The sequence below is a fragment of the Callorhinchus milii genome, unplaced genomic scaffold (assembly GCF_018977255.1).
Source record: "Callorhinchus milii isolate IMCB2004 unplaced genomic scaffold, IMCB_Cmil_1.0 Scaffold22, whole genome shotgun sequence".
NCBI lineage: Eukaryota > Metazoa > Chordata > Chondrichthyes > Chimaeriformes > Callorhinchidae > Callorhinchus > Callorhinchus milii.
In genome coordinates, this window is record NW_024704763.1 from 2,617,307 (window position 1) to 2,634,617 (window position 17,311).

General features: G+C 45.4%; 2 protein-coding genes across 4 annotated transcripts; both read left to right on the forward strand.

The window, feature by feature from the left end:
* The first annotated feature begins 737 nt into the window (after positions 1 to 737).
* Positions 738 to 11,895, forward strand: LOC103172607 (BTB/POZ domain-containing protein 1). 3 transcript variants are annotated; one of them, XM_042343037.1, is made up of 8 exons: positions 738 to 753; positions 5,896 to 6,052; positions 6,495 to 6,600; positions 6,757 to 6,954; positions 7,236 to 7,428; positions 7,929 to 8,016; positions 8,450 to 8,596; positions 9,349 to 11,895. In XM_042343037.1, the coding sequence occupies exons 2-8, from the start codon at positions 5,939 to 5,941 to the stop codon at positions 9,508 to 9,510; spliced, it is 1,008 nt and encodes a 335-aa protein (XP_042198971.1). In that variant the 5' UTR covers positions 738 to 753; positions 5,896 to 5,938; the 3' UTR covers positions 9,511 to 11,895. The 3 variants fall into 3 exon arrangements, with proteins under 3 accessions (XP_042198971.1, XP_042198972.1, XP_007883543.1); XM_042343038.1 differs by lacking the exon at positions 738 to 753 and adding an exon at positions 1,898 to 2,021; XM_007885352.2 differs by lacking the exon at positions 738 to 753 and adding an exon at positions 3,575 to 3,847.
* Positions 11,896 to 13,183: 1,288 nt separating this feature from the next.
* cunh15orf40 (chromosome unknown C15orf40 homolog) lies at positions 13,184 to 15,959 on the forward strand. The gene is made up of 4 exons (XM_042343047.1): positions 13,184 to 13,389; positions 14,350 to 14,485; positions 14,927 to 15,054; positions 15,607 to 15,959. Exons 1-4 carry the CDS (start codon positions 13,360 to 13,362, stop codon positions 15,700 to 15,702), a joined length of 390 nt encoding a protein of 129 aa, XP_042198981.1. The 5' UTR covers positions 13,184 to 13,359; the 3' UTR covers positions 15,703 to 15,959.
* Positions 15,960 to 17,311: the final 1,352 nt, after the last annotated feature.

The window sequence follows — 17,311 nt, forward strand, 5'->3', positions numbered from 1 at the left end:
TGGTTTTTGGAGGGATTATTATTAGGCTCTGTGTGGAGTAAGGAAACTTGCCCAAGGTTTCGCCCTCTGCCTGGAATTGAACTCAGGTCTCTCACTTGCAAAGCGAGTGCTCTAACCACTGAGCTACAGGACTGCACAGATTGTGTGCAAGTTGCTCAGAAGTCCCTTTTTGCAGTAATCACACCTTTATGCAATATCCACATCCCATTTGCATTTGTAAAATATCTTAAATGGCTTTTAAAAATAGCTATTTGTGTACTCCAAATAAAGTATTTGGATGCTTTTAATAATAGATTACCCTGAACCAATAATGGCAGATAATCTGCAATTCCTAGGGAAAATAGGACAAGGCAGTATATTGTCTTACAATTGAATAGGGTTACTGTTCCGTCTGACAGGCATTACCATCTCCATTTGTGTAATGTGGCTGGTAAAAGGGCATCTCTTTTTGATTTGACATACTCATTTTTAGCAGATATACTTATTTTCTCTAAAAATGTGGCTTCAATGTTGAAAACAAATTATTATCCTTAGTCCAGAGGTTTTAGAGAAAACTGCTGTAACTAGACCAATGTTAATTATGCCCACATCTACATTGCAGGATTGTGCCATCTGCATTCCAACAAAACAACCTTTATTATGGATAGTCCCTACCCTGTAGGGATCACAAAGCTATTTTTGTTATGTTGTTGCCTAAGGAATGCAGAATGTAATACGTGCAAGTTGTGAAAGCAGATAGGCTGGAATTTAGAGGTAAGTCAGAGGAGCAAAGGGTTTCAAAATCATTCTAATGCTTTAAAAGCTATAGGATGCTAATACTGTACTACTTTACTGTGCACAAGTTGGCTGCCATTGTTTTCCTAGAACTATACAACAATTCCATGTGAAGTGCTTTCAAATGGTTTGATGTTATAGGCGCTAATTTAAATGCAAAGAAACAATTATCATTCAAACGTTAAACGATTTTTTTAAAAAAATCCAGTTCGTTTTCTTCTAAAAGTTACTTTGTTGATATATCTGGCTCACATTGTTTTAATACAGATTTGTGCCAATTATAGATATGTTTTTATAATGCAACTTGTGAAAGTCAATTTTAGTTTCTTTGTAAGATTATTGTAAAAACATATATTTAAGTTTATATAATTGTGCATTTCATTGCTGGTGTATTTGGGTTTTTGCTAATAATCTGCTTTTCCCATTTGTTCAGAAAATTTGAATAGAGGAAGTATCAGAGGCAATATGATACTTGGCCATTGGGGGATATAACTCATGATAATTGAAAATACTTCTGTGAATAACACATTGGTCTTGTAAGATAGCATCTGATCCCACATTGCTGCACACATACACACACACATATGTACAGTATATGTACGCTATACCAAATGCAAGGATTATTATTATATATGTAACTCAGTCTGCATTGACAGTAAACACATCTCAACCCCTGTGGTGTTACAGCTGATGCATTTTTAGAAATGTGTTTTTCTGTTGAGCTCATAATCCAGATTAATACTGCAGAGCAATGCTGAAGGAGTGCTAAATTGTTGGAAGTGATATCTTTCAGATATGTTAAACCAGGTCATAGAATTGTATGTGGGCATTTAAGATCTCATTACACTATCCAGAAGAGGTGGTGGTGGTGGGGGGGGGGGGGGGGGGGGGAGAGAGAATTTGTCCTGAAGCAGACTTGATGGGCCTTGTGGTTTTTTTTTGCTCATTTTTTGGCAATGAGTTAGCTTGTCTTAGATGGTAGCAATCTCGCTTCTGAGTCAGGAGCCTGTCATTGCGAATCCCGTGTCTTGATACAGATGTGATCACACATTTCAATTCTGTACGTGACTTCACTCTCAGTGCCTTGGGATGTCCTCCCGACCAACGTGAAAGCCGTTCTATTAATACCATCTGTTCTGGTGGTTGACATGGGGGCTTGAACCCAACAACCTTGTGACTCAAGAGGTGAGGCTGCTACCGACTGATACCTAAATCATAAAGGGAGGCAAGGGGTGAGCTGACTTGAGGTATTTCAAAGTAAAAATAAGGTACACCATTGAAATGCGTGACCACCGTGTTCACACCGGTATTGGCATCCGTGACAAATTGGGCGCGGTGGGAGTGTCAGGCTGAGATTAATTACTCATTAATATGGGAGAATAAAGAGCAGGTGCAGATGAAAACATTTTGGCACCGCCGTTCAAATACGCTGTGTAATTTAGATTTGAGATTGAGAATGGATTGCAGAGCAGATCATGTATGTACGTATGTACGTACGTACGTATGTATGTCTATGTATGTGTATATGTTTGAAGTGCTCTGAGACGCCGTCCAAGTTGTTGTTATTGTTATATACCAGGAGCAGGAAAGCCTTCTGTGGTGCAGTGTAAAAGGAGAACTTGTCCAAAAATAATCAAATAACAAGTCAAGAGCATTGTCTGGTTATATTCTCTTGGGCTAAAATAACAAGAGAAATATATAAAAATATATACATATATATAACTCTTCTCCGGGGCAGAGGGAGAGTTTACCAGAGACTTCCATTTGTGGTTGAATTATTATTGCCTCGTGTTAAAGTCACCCAAGGAGGGAGGTCGGGGTCACACTTAGCCAGGGGGAGTGGGGGAGAGGAGTGAGAGAGGGAGGAGAGTGAGAGAGAGAGGGTGAGAGTGAGGGGGTGGGGTGGGGGGAGTGAGAGTGAGGGGGTGGGGGGAGGGAGAGAGAGAGTGAGAAAGTGGGGGGAGAGAGAGTGGGGGGGGGGTGAGAGAGAGTGAGGGGGTGGGGGGGAGTGAGAGAGAGAGTGAGGGGGGAGTGAGAGAGAGAGTGAGGGGGAGAGTGAGAGAGAGAGTGAGGGGGGAGTGAGAGAGAGAGTGAGGGGGGGAGTGAGAGAGAGAGTGAGGGGGTGGGGGGAGTGAGAGAGAGAGTGAGGGGGTGAGTGAAGGAGAGAGAGTGAGGGGGTGGGGGGGAGTGAGCGAGAGTGAGGGGGTGGGGGGGGAGTGAGAGAGAGAGTGAGGGGGGGAGTGAAGGAGAGAGAGAGTGAGGGGGGAGTGAGAGAGAGTGAGGGGGTGGGGGGGAGAGAGAGAGTGAGGGGGGGGGGAGAGTGAAGGGGAGAGAGAGAGGGAGTGAGAGAGGAGTGAGGGGGTGGTGGGGGAGAGAGGGAGTGGGGGAAGTGAGAGAGTGAGTGGGGGGTGAAGGGGAGTGAGAGAGGAGTGAGAGGCCGGGTGGGCAGCGAGCAGAGGCCGGGCCGGTGGGTCACTCACACCCCGGGGGAGGAGGAGGAGGCGGCGGCGGAGGAAGGAGGAAGGAGGAGGAGGAGAGGTCGGGCTCGGGGGCTCAGTCTGACTCTAACCCGCCCTCTGCTGAGAGCGGAACATGGCGACGGCGGCCACGACGACAACAACAACAACCACCGGCGGCGGCGGAGGAGGCGGCGGAGGAGCGGCGCTCGAGCTGAGCCCGGGAGCGAGCAACTGCCGCGCCGGGGCCGGGGCCGGGGCCGGGGCCGGCCCGGTCGGCCCCCGCCGCCAGCTCGGGGCTCGGGGGCGGCCTCGGCCTCGGCCTCGCCGCGCTGCCTGGGCCCGGCCCCGCTGCTGGCCCCGCCGGCCTACAACTGGCAGGCCTCGCAGCGCTCGGTGCAGGAGCGCTTCTCCTTCATGTTCAACAACGAGCTGCTGAGCGACGTGCACTTCGTGGTGGGCAAAGGCCGCCAGACCCAGCGCTTCCCGGCGCACCGCTTCGTGCTGGCCGTGGGCAGCGCCGTCTTCGACGCCATGTTCAACGGCGGCATGGCCACCACCTCCGGGGAGATCGAGCTGCCCGACGTGGAGCCCGCGGCCTTCCTGGCGCTGCTCAAGTAAGAGCCCGAGCCCGAGCCGGAGCCGGAGCCTCGCCCGCACCTCACCCCCACACACACACACACACACACCGCACACCGCGGGCTGAGGTGGGGGGAGAGGGAGAGGGAGAGGGAGGGAGGGGGGGGGTGAGGGGTAGGCCCGCCCGAGGCCTGGGGCTGGTAGTGATGGCGAAGCCCGGTGGGGTGGGGGGAGACGGAGGGTGAGGGGGAGACATCGCCGCTGCGCCTCGTTCCCTTCGTTCTCGATAAACTCTCTCTCTTTATATTATTATTATTATTATCATTTATTTATGTATGTTATTTTGTTAAATTCTTTTTCATTACCGGTTTTTTTTATTATTTTATTTTCATTTCCACCCGCGGAACGGCCTCCCCCCCCCCCACCACCCTCCACCCCACTCCCTCCTCCTCCCCTCCCCTCCCGCGGTACACTTTGTACGGGATCATTCCTGTTCGAGAAGCGCTTCCAGGCGCCTCGTCCACCCAATGGGTTTATTGTGGGAGGAGGAGGAGGGGGAGGATGATGATGATTGTTTATTATTATTATTATTATTTATTATTATTTCACGAGTCGAAGAGAGAGAGCGAGAGGTGGATGTGGCGAGCGCTCTCTATTAAGGCCTCCGCCGCTCTCGTACGGCCCACTCCGGCCGCCGGGGTCCCGCCAGCCGCGGCGGATCGGTTTTTAATAATAATAATAATAATAATAATCGTTGCATTTGATATAGCGCTTTTCACGTCGGGAGGACGTCCCAAAGCGCTGCACAGAACGCACCATAAAGTGAATCGACCGTATGTTTGTGGGCGGACGCGGCAGCTGATTGCGCACAGCAATGCCCCACAGACAGTCGTGGATCGAAAATGACCAATTTTATTATTGTTTTGGGGTTTTGGAGGGTTTATTATTAGGCTCTGTGTGGACTAAGGAAACTTGCCCGAGGTTTCGCCCTCTGCCTGGGATTGAACTCAGGTCTCTCGCTCACAAAGCGAGTGCTCTAACCACTGAGCTAAGTGACCCCGTGGTACTTTGTCTGCGGGGGGGGGGGTGCGGAGGGGGTAGGGGTGCGGGTGGGTATCTTTTTCGCAGCGGCGTTATTGAAAATGGACCTTTTTTGCAAGTGAGCGAAAAAAAAGAAGACGTATCCAACAAGTCGATGTCCACGCAAAGGACCGACAAACCCCCTCGACCGCCTCTTTGCTGCTGTAACGTCGACGGGTAGCGGTAGTGATAATAATAATAGTAATAATCCTCGCATTTGATACAGCGCTTTTATCACTTCTTCGAGGCGCCTCAAAGCGCTGTCACGGAATATACTGTAAAGCGAATCGACTGCATTTTGTGCGCCGATCGCTAAAAGGCATGGATTGAAGTGACCAATTCATTATTATTATTTTAATTATAAATGATACAGGAATTATACGAACTAGTTTTCATAACTCGTGGGGGTTTGTTTTTTTTTGCTTTGCGGCGTTGTTGTGCCCTTATATATTTTGAGTGTTTTTGGAGGCGTTATTGTTTGGTATGAAATGTAGTCGATAATAACTGCTGGGAGCAGTGGAGAATGCAACCTCCCGAGACAGTCCCATCTCTTTTGTTTCTTTTTTTTGGGGGGGTCAGATGTTTGTTTACATGTAGATGTGCTTCCACACGTACGTTTTTCTTAAATTGAGAGGGTGGCTTTCTTCAAAAAGTGTACCGTTATAAAATGCCTGCTTCTCAAGGTCACGTCGTGAACAACTTTTTCAGATCTTGCCGAGTGGAAAACTCGAGCGGCGAGATCGATTTGTTTGCTATGTAAAGAGACTGCACGGAGCCAGTGAAATTGCAAACTTTGAAGAGGATATCGTTCGCAGCGTGAATGGGGTGGGGTAGCCTTTAGAATGAGCGCAGTGTGAGCACCAGCGGGTCTTTGATAAAATAGATGCCTGTGTTGTACAGACCGTAGCTGGTATTCAGAGAGAACAATGAGGAACAGTGCACGACTGTTTGTTGCTTTGCTGTTTGTACTGTATCTAATCTTTGCCTCCGTCTATTTTACCACCAGGTTTCTGTACTCCGATGAAGTTCAGATCGGCCCAGAGACGGTCATGACCACTCTCTACACAGCTAAGAAGTATGCCGTGCCTGCCTTGGAGACCCACTGTGTGGAATTTCTCACCAAGCACCTCCGGGCTGATAATGCTTTCATGCTGCTCACCCAGGTGAATAGCGATTACCTGTCAAGCTGTTTGTAAGCAAGTCTACTCAAATCAATATTTCTAGCACAGATTACCCTCCCCCATCCAATGTTTTTCAACTATATATTTACATACATAGATTTACATAGATTTTTATATGATTGATACGACTTCAATACACTGTGTCATCCCCATAAGCTTATATTTTATGTGAATTGTGACAAGGCAACATGTCAGCTGCAATATTCACACAGTAACGGTGTTGAGTATCCTTGCAAAACAGTTGAGTTATCTTATCGGCACGTACAATGCCTTTGCCTCGTAAACTTTTATGATTCCCAAAGAATATTGTGATTGTACGCTATTGTTAATTATCAGTTGAAGGTGCATTGCAGTTGATGTTCAACCCATCTTGTTTACCACTCTGTTTACCCCCCCCCCCCCCCCACGAAAAAAAAATATTTAGGCTCGCTTGTTTGATGAGCCCCAGCTCGCCAGTCTCTGTTTGGATACCATTGACAAAAGCACAGTGGATGCGATCAGTGCAGAAGGATTCACTGATGTAGATTTGGGTGAGTCTCCTAAGCATTTTTTATTTTAATTTTAATTCAACGAGTAATGTTTCTTTTTTTGTTATCTAATTTGCTGTGCTCCAAATAGTACGATTTGACAATGCTAATGGCTTACAGGTCTTCCAGCTATTTATCCTTGAAGTGCTTTGTTTTCAGACACACTGTGTGTGGTGTTAGAACGAGACACCCTCAGCATTCGTGAGATCCGGCTTTTTACAGGAGTGGTCCGGTGGGCGGAGGCAGAATGCCAACGCAGGCAGCTACCGGGGACCTCAGCAAACAAGCAGAAAGTCCTGGACAAAGCAGTCTCACTGATACGGTTCCCGCTGATGACCATTGAAGAGTTTGCTGCAGGTAACCTCCTCCCATTGTGTCGAATCAAACCAAGGTAGTATTTCACGCTGCATTTATATGTAATTTGCCTGCTAACTAATGTTTGCTTAATTGCTAATTAATCTTGTTCTGTAAAATCTTTTGAAGGGTTTCTTTTACATGAAAGAAATAAAAGATATAGATGTAAGTTGCTGCATGTTTGATGGAGAATAAATAATTTGTTCCCTCAATCTAGGACTGTATGTGGGAGAATGCTGTGCTCATACATTTTTATGGATTTTTCTTGCCTTTCACTTTTGCAGGACCAGCTCAATCTGGGATACTTTCTGACCGAGAAGTCGTTAACCTTTTTTTACACTTCACGTTAAATCCCAAACCAAGGGTGGAATACATCGACCGGCCTCGATGTTCCCTCAAGGGGAAAGAGTGCAGTATTAATCGCTTCCAACAGGTAGAAAGCCGCTGGGGCTACAGCGGGACAAGTGATCGGATCAGGTACGTTAAAACAAGGCAAACAGCGTGCTGTATGCTTAATAACGGAACCCTAGGGAAATAATCTCATCGCCTGGATATCAGACAGGCACTGATACCTCCAGTGTAGAAGGATCTTTCACTTAGGTGACCTGTCTCAGCAACATTATGAGGCAGAGATTGCCCTTGGAAGACCGAGACCCTATTATGTAAATTTGATTTAATCTGATGTGTAATCTGAAGAAGCTTCAGACATGCGGATCAACTCTCCCTCTTTGATAGAAATTAGTCTATTCAGTGATTGCAATGAAATGGTAGCATCACTGTTTTATTTGAACCTCCTTCCTCTAAGTGTTAGTTTATGTGGTTGGAGTAGTGCATAGCTCTCTTGACTGAAAACCTTTAATCTGATTTACACAGTGGATTAGAGATGTAAAATATGTTGCATGATTTGTTGTATTTAGACTAAATATAAAAGCAGATTATGCATTTGGAATTGACTCATCTTCCTTTGTGATGTGAAGGTTTTCGGTGACCAGGATAGTGTCGATAGTGGGGTTTGGCCTCTATGGCTCCATTCATGGTCCAACGGATTATCAAGTTAATATACAGGTATGTGATCATATTAGCTGGAGGTTTTCATCTTTTTAACGTTATCTTATTTTAAGAAGTGTAAAATCCACTCGTTTCCTACTCTGTTCCATTTTATTCCCAGCCTCAAAATTATCCCTCTCTCCTCCACCTCCTCCAACTTAAATTTAAATCACATTTCCATTTCCTCACATGATCCAACTCTTTGGTCTGCATGGACAAAAATGCAAGTGCAAGCTTGACATTGAATTCTGGACTGATGCGTACTGTAGACTTCTACCCACTGAAGGCTAGTTAAGATATCGCAAACATTTCACACAGGACACTTGTAGATATTTGGCGCCCGCAAACTAGACTGGATGCACATTGCAAAATCAATGCAAAAAAAGGAAAGAATATAAAATTAAACTATCAGATTATTTTTGATTAATAGGAATTCTCTATTCTGTTCCAGATCATTGAAAGTGAAACAAACACAACGCTGGGGCAGAACGATACAGGATTCTGCTGTGATGGGTCAGCCAGCACGTTCAGGGTCATGTTCAAAGAACCAATCGAAATAGTGCCATGTGTGATCTACACAGCCTGTGCCACTCTCAAGGTAATGCATATTTTTCTGTAGGTTTGCCATTATACTCTTTAGTTCCATAAACTTCATTCAATCCCATGATTTTATGGAACGGAAGAAGTTCCGTTCGGCCCATTGTGCGTGTTGGGATCCATGTTTTTGCAGCTTTTCTCGTACCTCATTTACTACCGGAAAACCTCTACTTTCTGAACATATCTGTGCTGTTCTCGTTGGCATCCTTTACCCTCTTCCGCCTGGATTCCATTGCGCCACCGTATCCAGAGTCATCTACAAGGTCTCCTCAACCTGGCAATTGGATTTTGGAGTGAAAAATTTAAGATGGCTCTCGTTACTCTGCTCCCCTTCGCTGCTGGAAGCGATAACAAACGTGTGTGAATTGAGCGTTACTGCTCCGTGCCCAGTTCCACAAATTATCTCACAAATGCTCCCTGTTTTAATTTAATCTTCAACCTTCGATTCAGTGACAGCGCCAGTGGGTAAAAGAGCTGCTGAGTAACTTTTAATTATTCCCACGCTGTCATTGATATATCTCTTGATTCGTGTCAGTAATCCCGACACTGATCTGCAGAGGGCATCTCTTCCCAAACCATAGGGGCTGGTGTCAATATCAGCTCAACAGTCAGTGCTCCCAACTTTGAGCGTACTTCATCAGTGCGTTGCATCGTAATTCCTACAGTATATTCTGTCCAGCGCCTTGGGAACGTCCTCCCGACGTGAAAGGCGCTGTACAAGTGTAATCTTGTTGTTGTTGTTGTTCTCACTAGGGCCCAGACTCTCATTACGGCACCAAGGGTTTACGGAGGGTCCCTCACGAGTCTGCAGCCACCGGCATGAGCACTTACTTTGTCTTCTTCAGCGCCCCTGGCAATAACAACGGAACATCAATCGAAGATGGTCAGATCCCAGAGATTATCTTCTACACGTAACCTGGTCACCTGCTTAGAGTTGGTCCCGGCTGTCAGCAAAGCGAGCCCCCGGTGGCACGTAGTATTTGGCTATTGTTTTTTCTTCCTCTCTCTCTTTCTCGGCGGTGATTCCCTCGTGTGGATGAAGTATAGAGTACTGAGGTTGAAGCCAGGGGTAAAGAGGGGGATGGGAGAGTGTAGTTTGGCTCGAGCTAACACGTTCTCCGTGAACTTTCAGAGTAGAATGCATTTACTGATTCTAGAGAGTGGATCCACAAGTGCCGGTCGGTGAGATTCTGCGGAGACGGTTTAGAGCAGGAGACCCTCCGTGACGGACTGGTTGGAAAAAGCACCGATTTCCAAACTAAAAAGCCTAACTAGCTGGAAATAATATTGCCAAGAACATGTTTTATTCAGCGGTAACTATACAATTAAGAGAAACTTACTGTAGCAGTTGACCTTCCAGTGTTAGGTTTCAGGACTTACTGTTTCATCATGGAACTGTGGCAAGTGATTCTTGGTATTATTATAATAAAATATTTAACTTCAGCCAAATCACCATTTGTGAATCACAATAGTTTTTCTTCTTACACCTGGCCCGGTCTCCTCGCAAAAGGGTTGAAGGCAAGACATTTGCTCCTCCCTGCCAGTCTGTGATGACTTGAAAGTGTCTTAGATTTGACCCTTTCCTGATTATATTTCCCCTTCCAGGTTATTGCCCGGCACTGGACACTGGGAATTGCCACCCCATTGTTCACTCTGCTCTGCCCAGCTCTTGCCCTGTTGTTAAATCATGCCCAAGTCAACTGTATCTATTGTGTTTTTCTTCCATCACCTACCCAAGGAAAGTGCTTTATGCACCCTCGTATGGTATTTGAGTTCCGGGATTTGCTGTGTTCTGTCTAATTTGCTTTCAAAACTATTGTTTAAAAGTTAGCTGGAATACCTGGCTTGAAGAGCTTCTGGCATCCAATCCACATTTTCATTAAGAACTCCCTCTGCAAAAAATGCCATCATTCTGGCATTGGGTCAGGCAGGATTCTTCAGCCGTTTATTTCATAACAAGTCCTTGTAGTGGAGGAGGTTTCGAGGAAAATTATACTTTTATTTTTAATGATACTTGTAGGTTCAAGGTCCATTTAGGGACTTTGAGCTCACAGACTAAACTGACACTCCAGTGCAGTGCTGAGGAAACACTGTATTGTCGTAGGTGCTGTCCTTCCTTTAGATAGGATAAATTGAAATTCCGTCTGAAGCCACAGGTGGATGTTAATGATCACATTACACTATTTGATAAGAGAAGGGAGATTCTCCCTTTGTCAACACTCCTCCAGATTTATTGGTTAGTCACTTTATAGCTGTAAACTGAACCTTCCCATTTGCCCAATAACTGCCTCATGTGTCTACAAATACGGTCAATATCCTTGAAAACAATACTTGTGAATTGCTTTGAGACATTTGATGTTATCGATGTTATATTAAACGCTAGTATTATTATTGAAGGCACATTCTTCAGAGTTAGAGCAAAAATTGTTTATTTGTTGGATTATTCCACTCACCACTGCGTGCAATTTTTTCTACTGGGCTCTCGATTAAGAAGTTACAAAATTGATCACTTCTCCTTTGGTCAGCTGGACTCTGCAGCTCGTAGACACATACCCTATTTATGCCACAATCCTTTTATTATGGCTGTGCAATTGTGAAGATGAATTGTATGTCTTTGTGTGTGATGGAAAGACTGGATACAGGTGGCCGCTCTACACAATGGCTGGCCCACTGCACTGTTCTAAGGTCTTGCTTTCAGCCAGGGAGGGATGCGAGATCCTGCTTTGTGAACGTTGAAGAGGAACGTACATTACACTGTGCGGATATTCATTGCATAGAGTGGATACACAGCAGATGCTCTATTCATACGTAAGCAGGACTGTCTTTTATTTGAGAAAATGTTGGGCTCCTGGATGTAGCCCAGTTAGCAAAGATAATATAAGACCATCTCAATTTAAACTGAGAAATGCCTGTCAACACAGTCGCTCTCATTGGAATGCTGCGTATTATGTACCAATCGGGCAATTTATCAATCCTCCCTTCAAGTTGAATCCCAGTCTCCAAGTCACTGCAGAGATTCTCAAAAGAATTCCCTGAATTCATGTAATGTTCCTGCCATATTTGTTGTGTTAAACCAGTAACAATTGGGATTAGACAGTGTAGCTATGGGTTAGTACTGGACTAGAACTTTTATTTACTCCGGGTTCAGATCTTTCGGATTCCCTTATTTACGTGAGAGCCCGTATACATGGAGTTGTAACAGTTAATCCAGGGACGTGTGTCTTCTGCATTTTTTAATCTGCATTGGATAATTGTATGTTACTCTCTTCTCTCCTGAAATAAAACGTGTTTTTAAGAAAATTAGTGGCAAGAATATTGCAGGTTCCCGTGGTTTCTTTTACTATTGCACCACCTATAAATGTAGATTTAGAATTTATTGTTCAAGCCAGGAAGCTTAACTATTGCTAATTAAATATTTACTCAATTTTCTTACCAGTGTCTTGGAAGGTAATGGTTGCATTTCGCCCACGAAATACAGTCACTCCACTTTACAGCGAAGCGCTTTGAGACATCCCGATGATGTGATGAGGTGCTATATCAAATGCAAGAATTATTATTATAGTGCTTATTATTATTATTATAGTGCTTATTGTTCACTTTGAAACTGGTTTCATGTCACTCTTAAACAACAACAACAACTTGCATTCACATAGCGCCCTTCACGCGGAGCGCTTGACGTAACTTCCACAAAACTGGTTTGAATTCAAATTGAAGATTGCATTTAAGAATGTGTCAAACTGAGGACACTCTTAAATAACATCAACAAGAGCAGCAAATGGTAACAAAAGCCACAGCAACGGCAATCATAGTAATGGCAGCAACAATGACAGCAACAACAGCAATAGCAACAACAATAACAGCAATAATAACAAGAGCAACAATAATGATAATAACAATAGCAATAATACTAGCAATAATAGCAATAACAACAGCAATAATAATAGCAATAACAACAGCAATAATAATAATAGCAATAACAACAGCAATAATAATAATAGCAATAACAACAGCAATAATAATAATAGCAATAACAACAGCAATAATAATAATAGCAATAACAACAGCAATAATAATAATAGCAATAACAACAGCAATAATAATAGCAATAACAACAGCAATAATAATAGCAATAACAACAGCAATAATAATAATAATAACAACAGCAATAATAATAATAATAACAACAGCAATAATAGTAATAGCAATAACAACAGCAATAATAGTAATAGCAATAACAACAGCAATAATAGTAATAGCAATAACAACAGCAATAATAGTAATAGCAATAACAACAGCAATAATAGTAATAGCAATAACAACAGCAATACTAATAATAGCAATAACAACAGCAATACTAATAATAGCAATAACAACAAAGTATGTAGTTCGCGACAGTGACCACAGGGGGCGCGAGGCTGACTGACCCAGTGCGCATGCTCAGTGCCCGTTACCAGGCGACGGCGGCCGGGGCCTGGTCTCCGCTCTCGGGCTCCTGAGGCGGTCCCACTCCAGGGCCTCCCCCCCCCCCCCCCCCCCGGCCCGGCCCGGCCCGGCCTCCCCCACCCCGGCGGCTCGTGTTGATGAGGCGGGCGGCTGCCTGGCTTCCCGCTGGCACTCCCTGGGGGTCTGTCTCGACTTTCGCTGCTGCGTCTGTCCGCGCCAGCCGAGGCCCGGGCTTTCAGCGGCTCTTTCCTGCCGGGGGAGCCGCCGGGGGGAGGGGGCAGTGTCAGGCCGCCCCGCGGGGGAGGAGGGCCGCGTGAGGAAATGCCTAAGAAGTCAAAAGATGCCAAACTGGTGAGTTTATTGATGTTTTGTTGGTTGTTTTTTTTCTTTCCCCCCAAAATTTTTTATTAAAAAAAAAACATTTAAATATTTTTTGTAAATGTGTGTATATATTTAAATCTGTTAAAAATATATATTTATGTGTGTGTGTGTGTGCGCCTTAAAAAATCTTATTTTTTTTTACAAAAGAAAACACGAAAAAAAGTTTTAACATTATAAACGTAAAGTATTTACAATTTTCTTTTGAAATAATAATATCAGAGTCAATAATAATAATAATAATAATAATGGCAATAATAATCTTCGCATTTGACACGACGCCCGATCGCGTCGTTGAGACGTCACAAAAGCCCCCCACACCCCACCCCCCACACCCTCCCCCCACACAACCCCCCACACACACACCCCTCCCCCACACACACACACCCCTCCCCCCACACACACCCCCCCCCCCCAGACACACACCCCCCCCACACACACACACACCCTCTCCCCACACACACACACCCCTCTCCCCACACACACCCCCCGCCCCCACACCCCACACCCCTCCCCCACACAACCCCCCCTCCCCCACACACACACCCTTCCCCCACACACCCCCTCCCCCCACACACCCCCTCCCCACACACCCCCTCCCTCCCCCACACACCCCCTCCCCCCCCACACACACCCCCCTCCCCCACACACACCCCCCTCCCCCACACATACACACCCCCTCCCCCACACACACCCCCCTCCCCCACACATACACACCCTCCCCCACACACACCCCTCCCCCACCCACTCGCGGGACGCACCGCCGTGCGGATCGGACCGTGCGTTTTTGCAGGTGAGAGGGCAAAGTTGATCGTCGCCGGGACTACGCCACCAAAAGTTGCGCTTTTTAACTGCTTTTGCGGATAAATAAACGTTGTTTCACCCCCTCCCTCCCTCCCCCCCCGTCGTCCCCCCCACCTACCTCTCCACCAGAAAAAGGGGAAAATCAAGGACTCCGCGAAACCAACGTCGGCGCCGGCGCCTTTGGGACCCGCGACCCGCGGGAAAGACGGCGCCATTTCCGTGGCCGTTCGCGCCAAGCCTGGAGCCAAACAGAACGCAGTGACAGGTGAGGTGGCGTCGACTAAATACTGCGCTCACCCAGAGGAGCAGAGAGGTGCCTTCCGTGTGGCTCCCCTGGCAGGCGGGCCACTTGTAAACTTAGTCTGGCCGTCCCGTAGCTCAGCGGCTAGAGTACTCGCTTTGCAAGCGAGAGACCTGGGTTCCATTATTATAAGGCTATTATTATCATCTCCTGTGCGCTACAGAATGCAGGTTAAACTGCTTTGGAATTCAGAAATCACTTGAGCTTTTTGCTGATTTCTCCCCTGCCTTCCGCGTGCTGAGGGGGGGGAAGTTTGGTTTGCGATCTCTTCGTGGAATCACCAGTTATGCGATCGACCCAACCACTGACTCACCGATCACTCTCCTTTAAAGCCCCGGTTGAGATTTTGCAGATCCCTAACTTCCGGATTATAACGGGCCATTGCTGTACTTTAATATTTCACAGACGTGACCCATGAAGCAGTTGGTGTAGCCATCGCAGCACCTCCATCGGACGGGGAAGCGAATGCAGAGCTGGTTCGTTTTCTAGCGCAAGTTTTGGAAGTAAAGAAAAGCCAAGTTACTCTGGACAAGGTATGTCATCGTCTCTGTACTATAATTTAATGTCTAATCATTGTTTGTGTCCCTTTTCTTGTACAATAAAGGGTATATTACTGTAAGTTACTTTTACTGTTTTTTTTCAACCTCCAATCAGGTCCCCAAACTCCAGTCGTTGTAAATTCCAGTTGATCAATTTACCAAAATTTCTGTCGCTGCTGCACTGGAATTGGTTGTTTGCAGTGTGACCTTCCTTTTCATTACCCCCCCCCTCCCCCCCCACATAACTGTAAAGAGTAACTGGATTAGTACCCCCAAATTATCCCACATAGACAAACGGTATTTGATTTTCTTGTCCTCTCAAACCCTGTTGATGTGTAGCGCAGGGTAACCTGAAGAAGAGGGCGAAGGCAAGCTTTCGAGAAATAGAGAGACTTAATGGGTTTAGATGTCAATCATTAACAATGTTTTGTTTTTAAACCACAGGTAATTAGATTAACTGAACTGTCATCACTTGCCCCACTAACAACGCAACTTTCTTAATTTTCTTCCTGTACAATACTGTTCCCCATCTCTTGATCACTGAAGGGCTGCCGATCTCGTGAGAAGATAGTAAAGGTTTCAGGCTCATTGACCCTAGAGGAAGTGCATGAAAGACTCAAGTCTGCAGCAGCCACAAACTAGGACAAGGAGCATGGCTGACTAGAAGAAGCCTAGGTGAAGGCACTGGTACTGTGGAATGAGCCAACCTCAGATTTGCACAGCAGTGAATACTGCAAAATGAATTGACTACATTTTGTGGTTGAAACGGGTCGAAATTGCTGGTGCGAGGAGTTGCCTACAAAAACGGAATTACTGAAGTCCAATGCAAAGTACAGTGCGTTGTTGTCTCTTGGGGTGTTGTAACTGGGATGATCACCAGGACTTCCTGATAGCAGCACTGGTGGGCGCCAGAGCCACGCCGAAGAGCCAGAAGCGAGTCACAGCGAGGGATCTATTAACGACGCCTCTGCCAAGCAATGCAGAGACTAAAAATGTCTCTTGAGCAGCTGCGGGCTGGGGCGCCCTCAGGTGAGTGACGTAAAGGCGACCATTATAACAGTTGACCTCACAGCAATGTGTGATGACAGAGTGGAAACAGGCAGTGTCTGTCTGTCTGTGTCTGTCTGTCTGTCTCTGTCTGTCTGTCTGTCTGTGTGTCTGTCTCTGTCTGTCTGTCTGTCTGTCTGTCTGTCGCATCCAACGCAAAGAATGTCACCGTGACGTAGCAAAAGAAAGGTTAGATAATAAAATTAGACCCATCTGCCTCCTGCGACTGCTTGTATAGAAAGAGAAACAAGGCAGGGTCTTTATCTCACTGAGAATTTGGCAAAAATAAGATCAGTTGGCATTTAAGTGTAATTAAACACCGTTGTTTTGACATGGTTGGTGTATTGTATTCTTCTTTAATCCCTATCACACCACTCCATTGTTCTACAAATACAATCACCATACAGCAAATCAGGTGAAGTGCTTTCAGATGTTTCAACGACGTGATACAGTAAACCACACAGAAGTTGTATCAGTTGGGACCATACATTTACTACGCAAAGTATGAGTTATGTCAAACCTACACTGAATATAAACTCTTGAAGGGGTTTGGGCAGATGTACAATTTAGGCGATTATATGATTTATACAGATCAGACTTATACGAGGCTTACTCTATATCCAGTAAAACCTCTCTGGATATCACTGTTGTAAACTATCCTGTGGTTTGCAATCATGATATTAGCTACAATCTCGCACCGCTACTAACACAGCCTTGTAGATACACAGGTAATGCAGTCTGCCATGCATTCAATAAGCAACAATAAGCAAATACACCAACTACAGTATGTCAAATTAATGGCATGTAGATACACTTTCGGCCGATTGATCTTATTTTCGCCAAATTCTCAGTGATTGCAGTGAGCTAAAGACTCTCCTTATACAAAGATGGGATCAGGCTGTTCATGGTAAACGTTAGGTGTTGCAAACAGTATTGTAACCTTCACAAATTCCAAGGGGAAAAATAGAAAACAGTACACCATATTAATGATTAATGAAACCTGCGGTGTAAACACAGAAATACACATTCCTTTTGATAAGATGCTGACCTAGAAATTCGGTGCAACATTACACCTGAGCTGAAGAACCAAAAACAAGATTGTTATATGGGAAACGCAGGGAAAGAGTGAATCTAATCTCAATGATTAATATTCCTTAACTAGCTCTCAGGAGACCTGTCTGCGGCTGATCAATTTCAGTCTGGC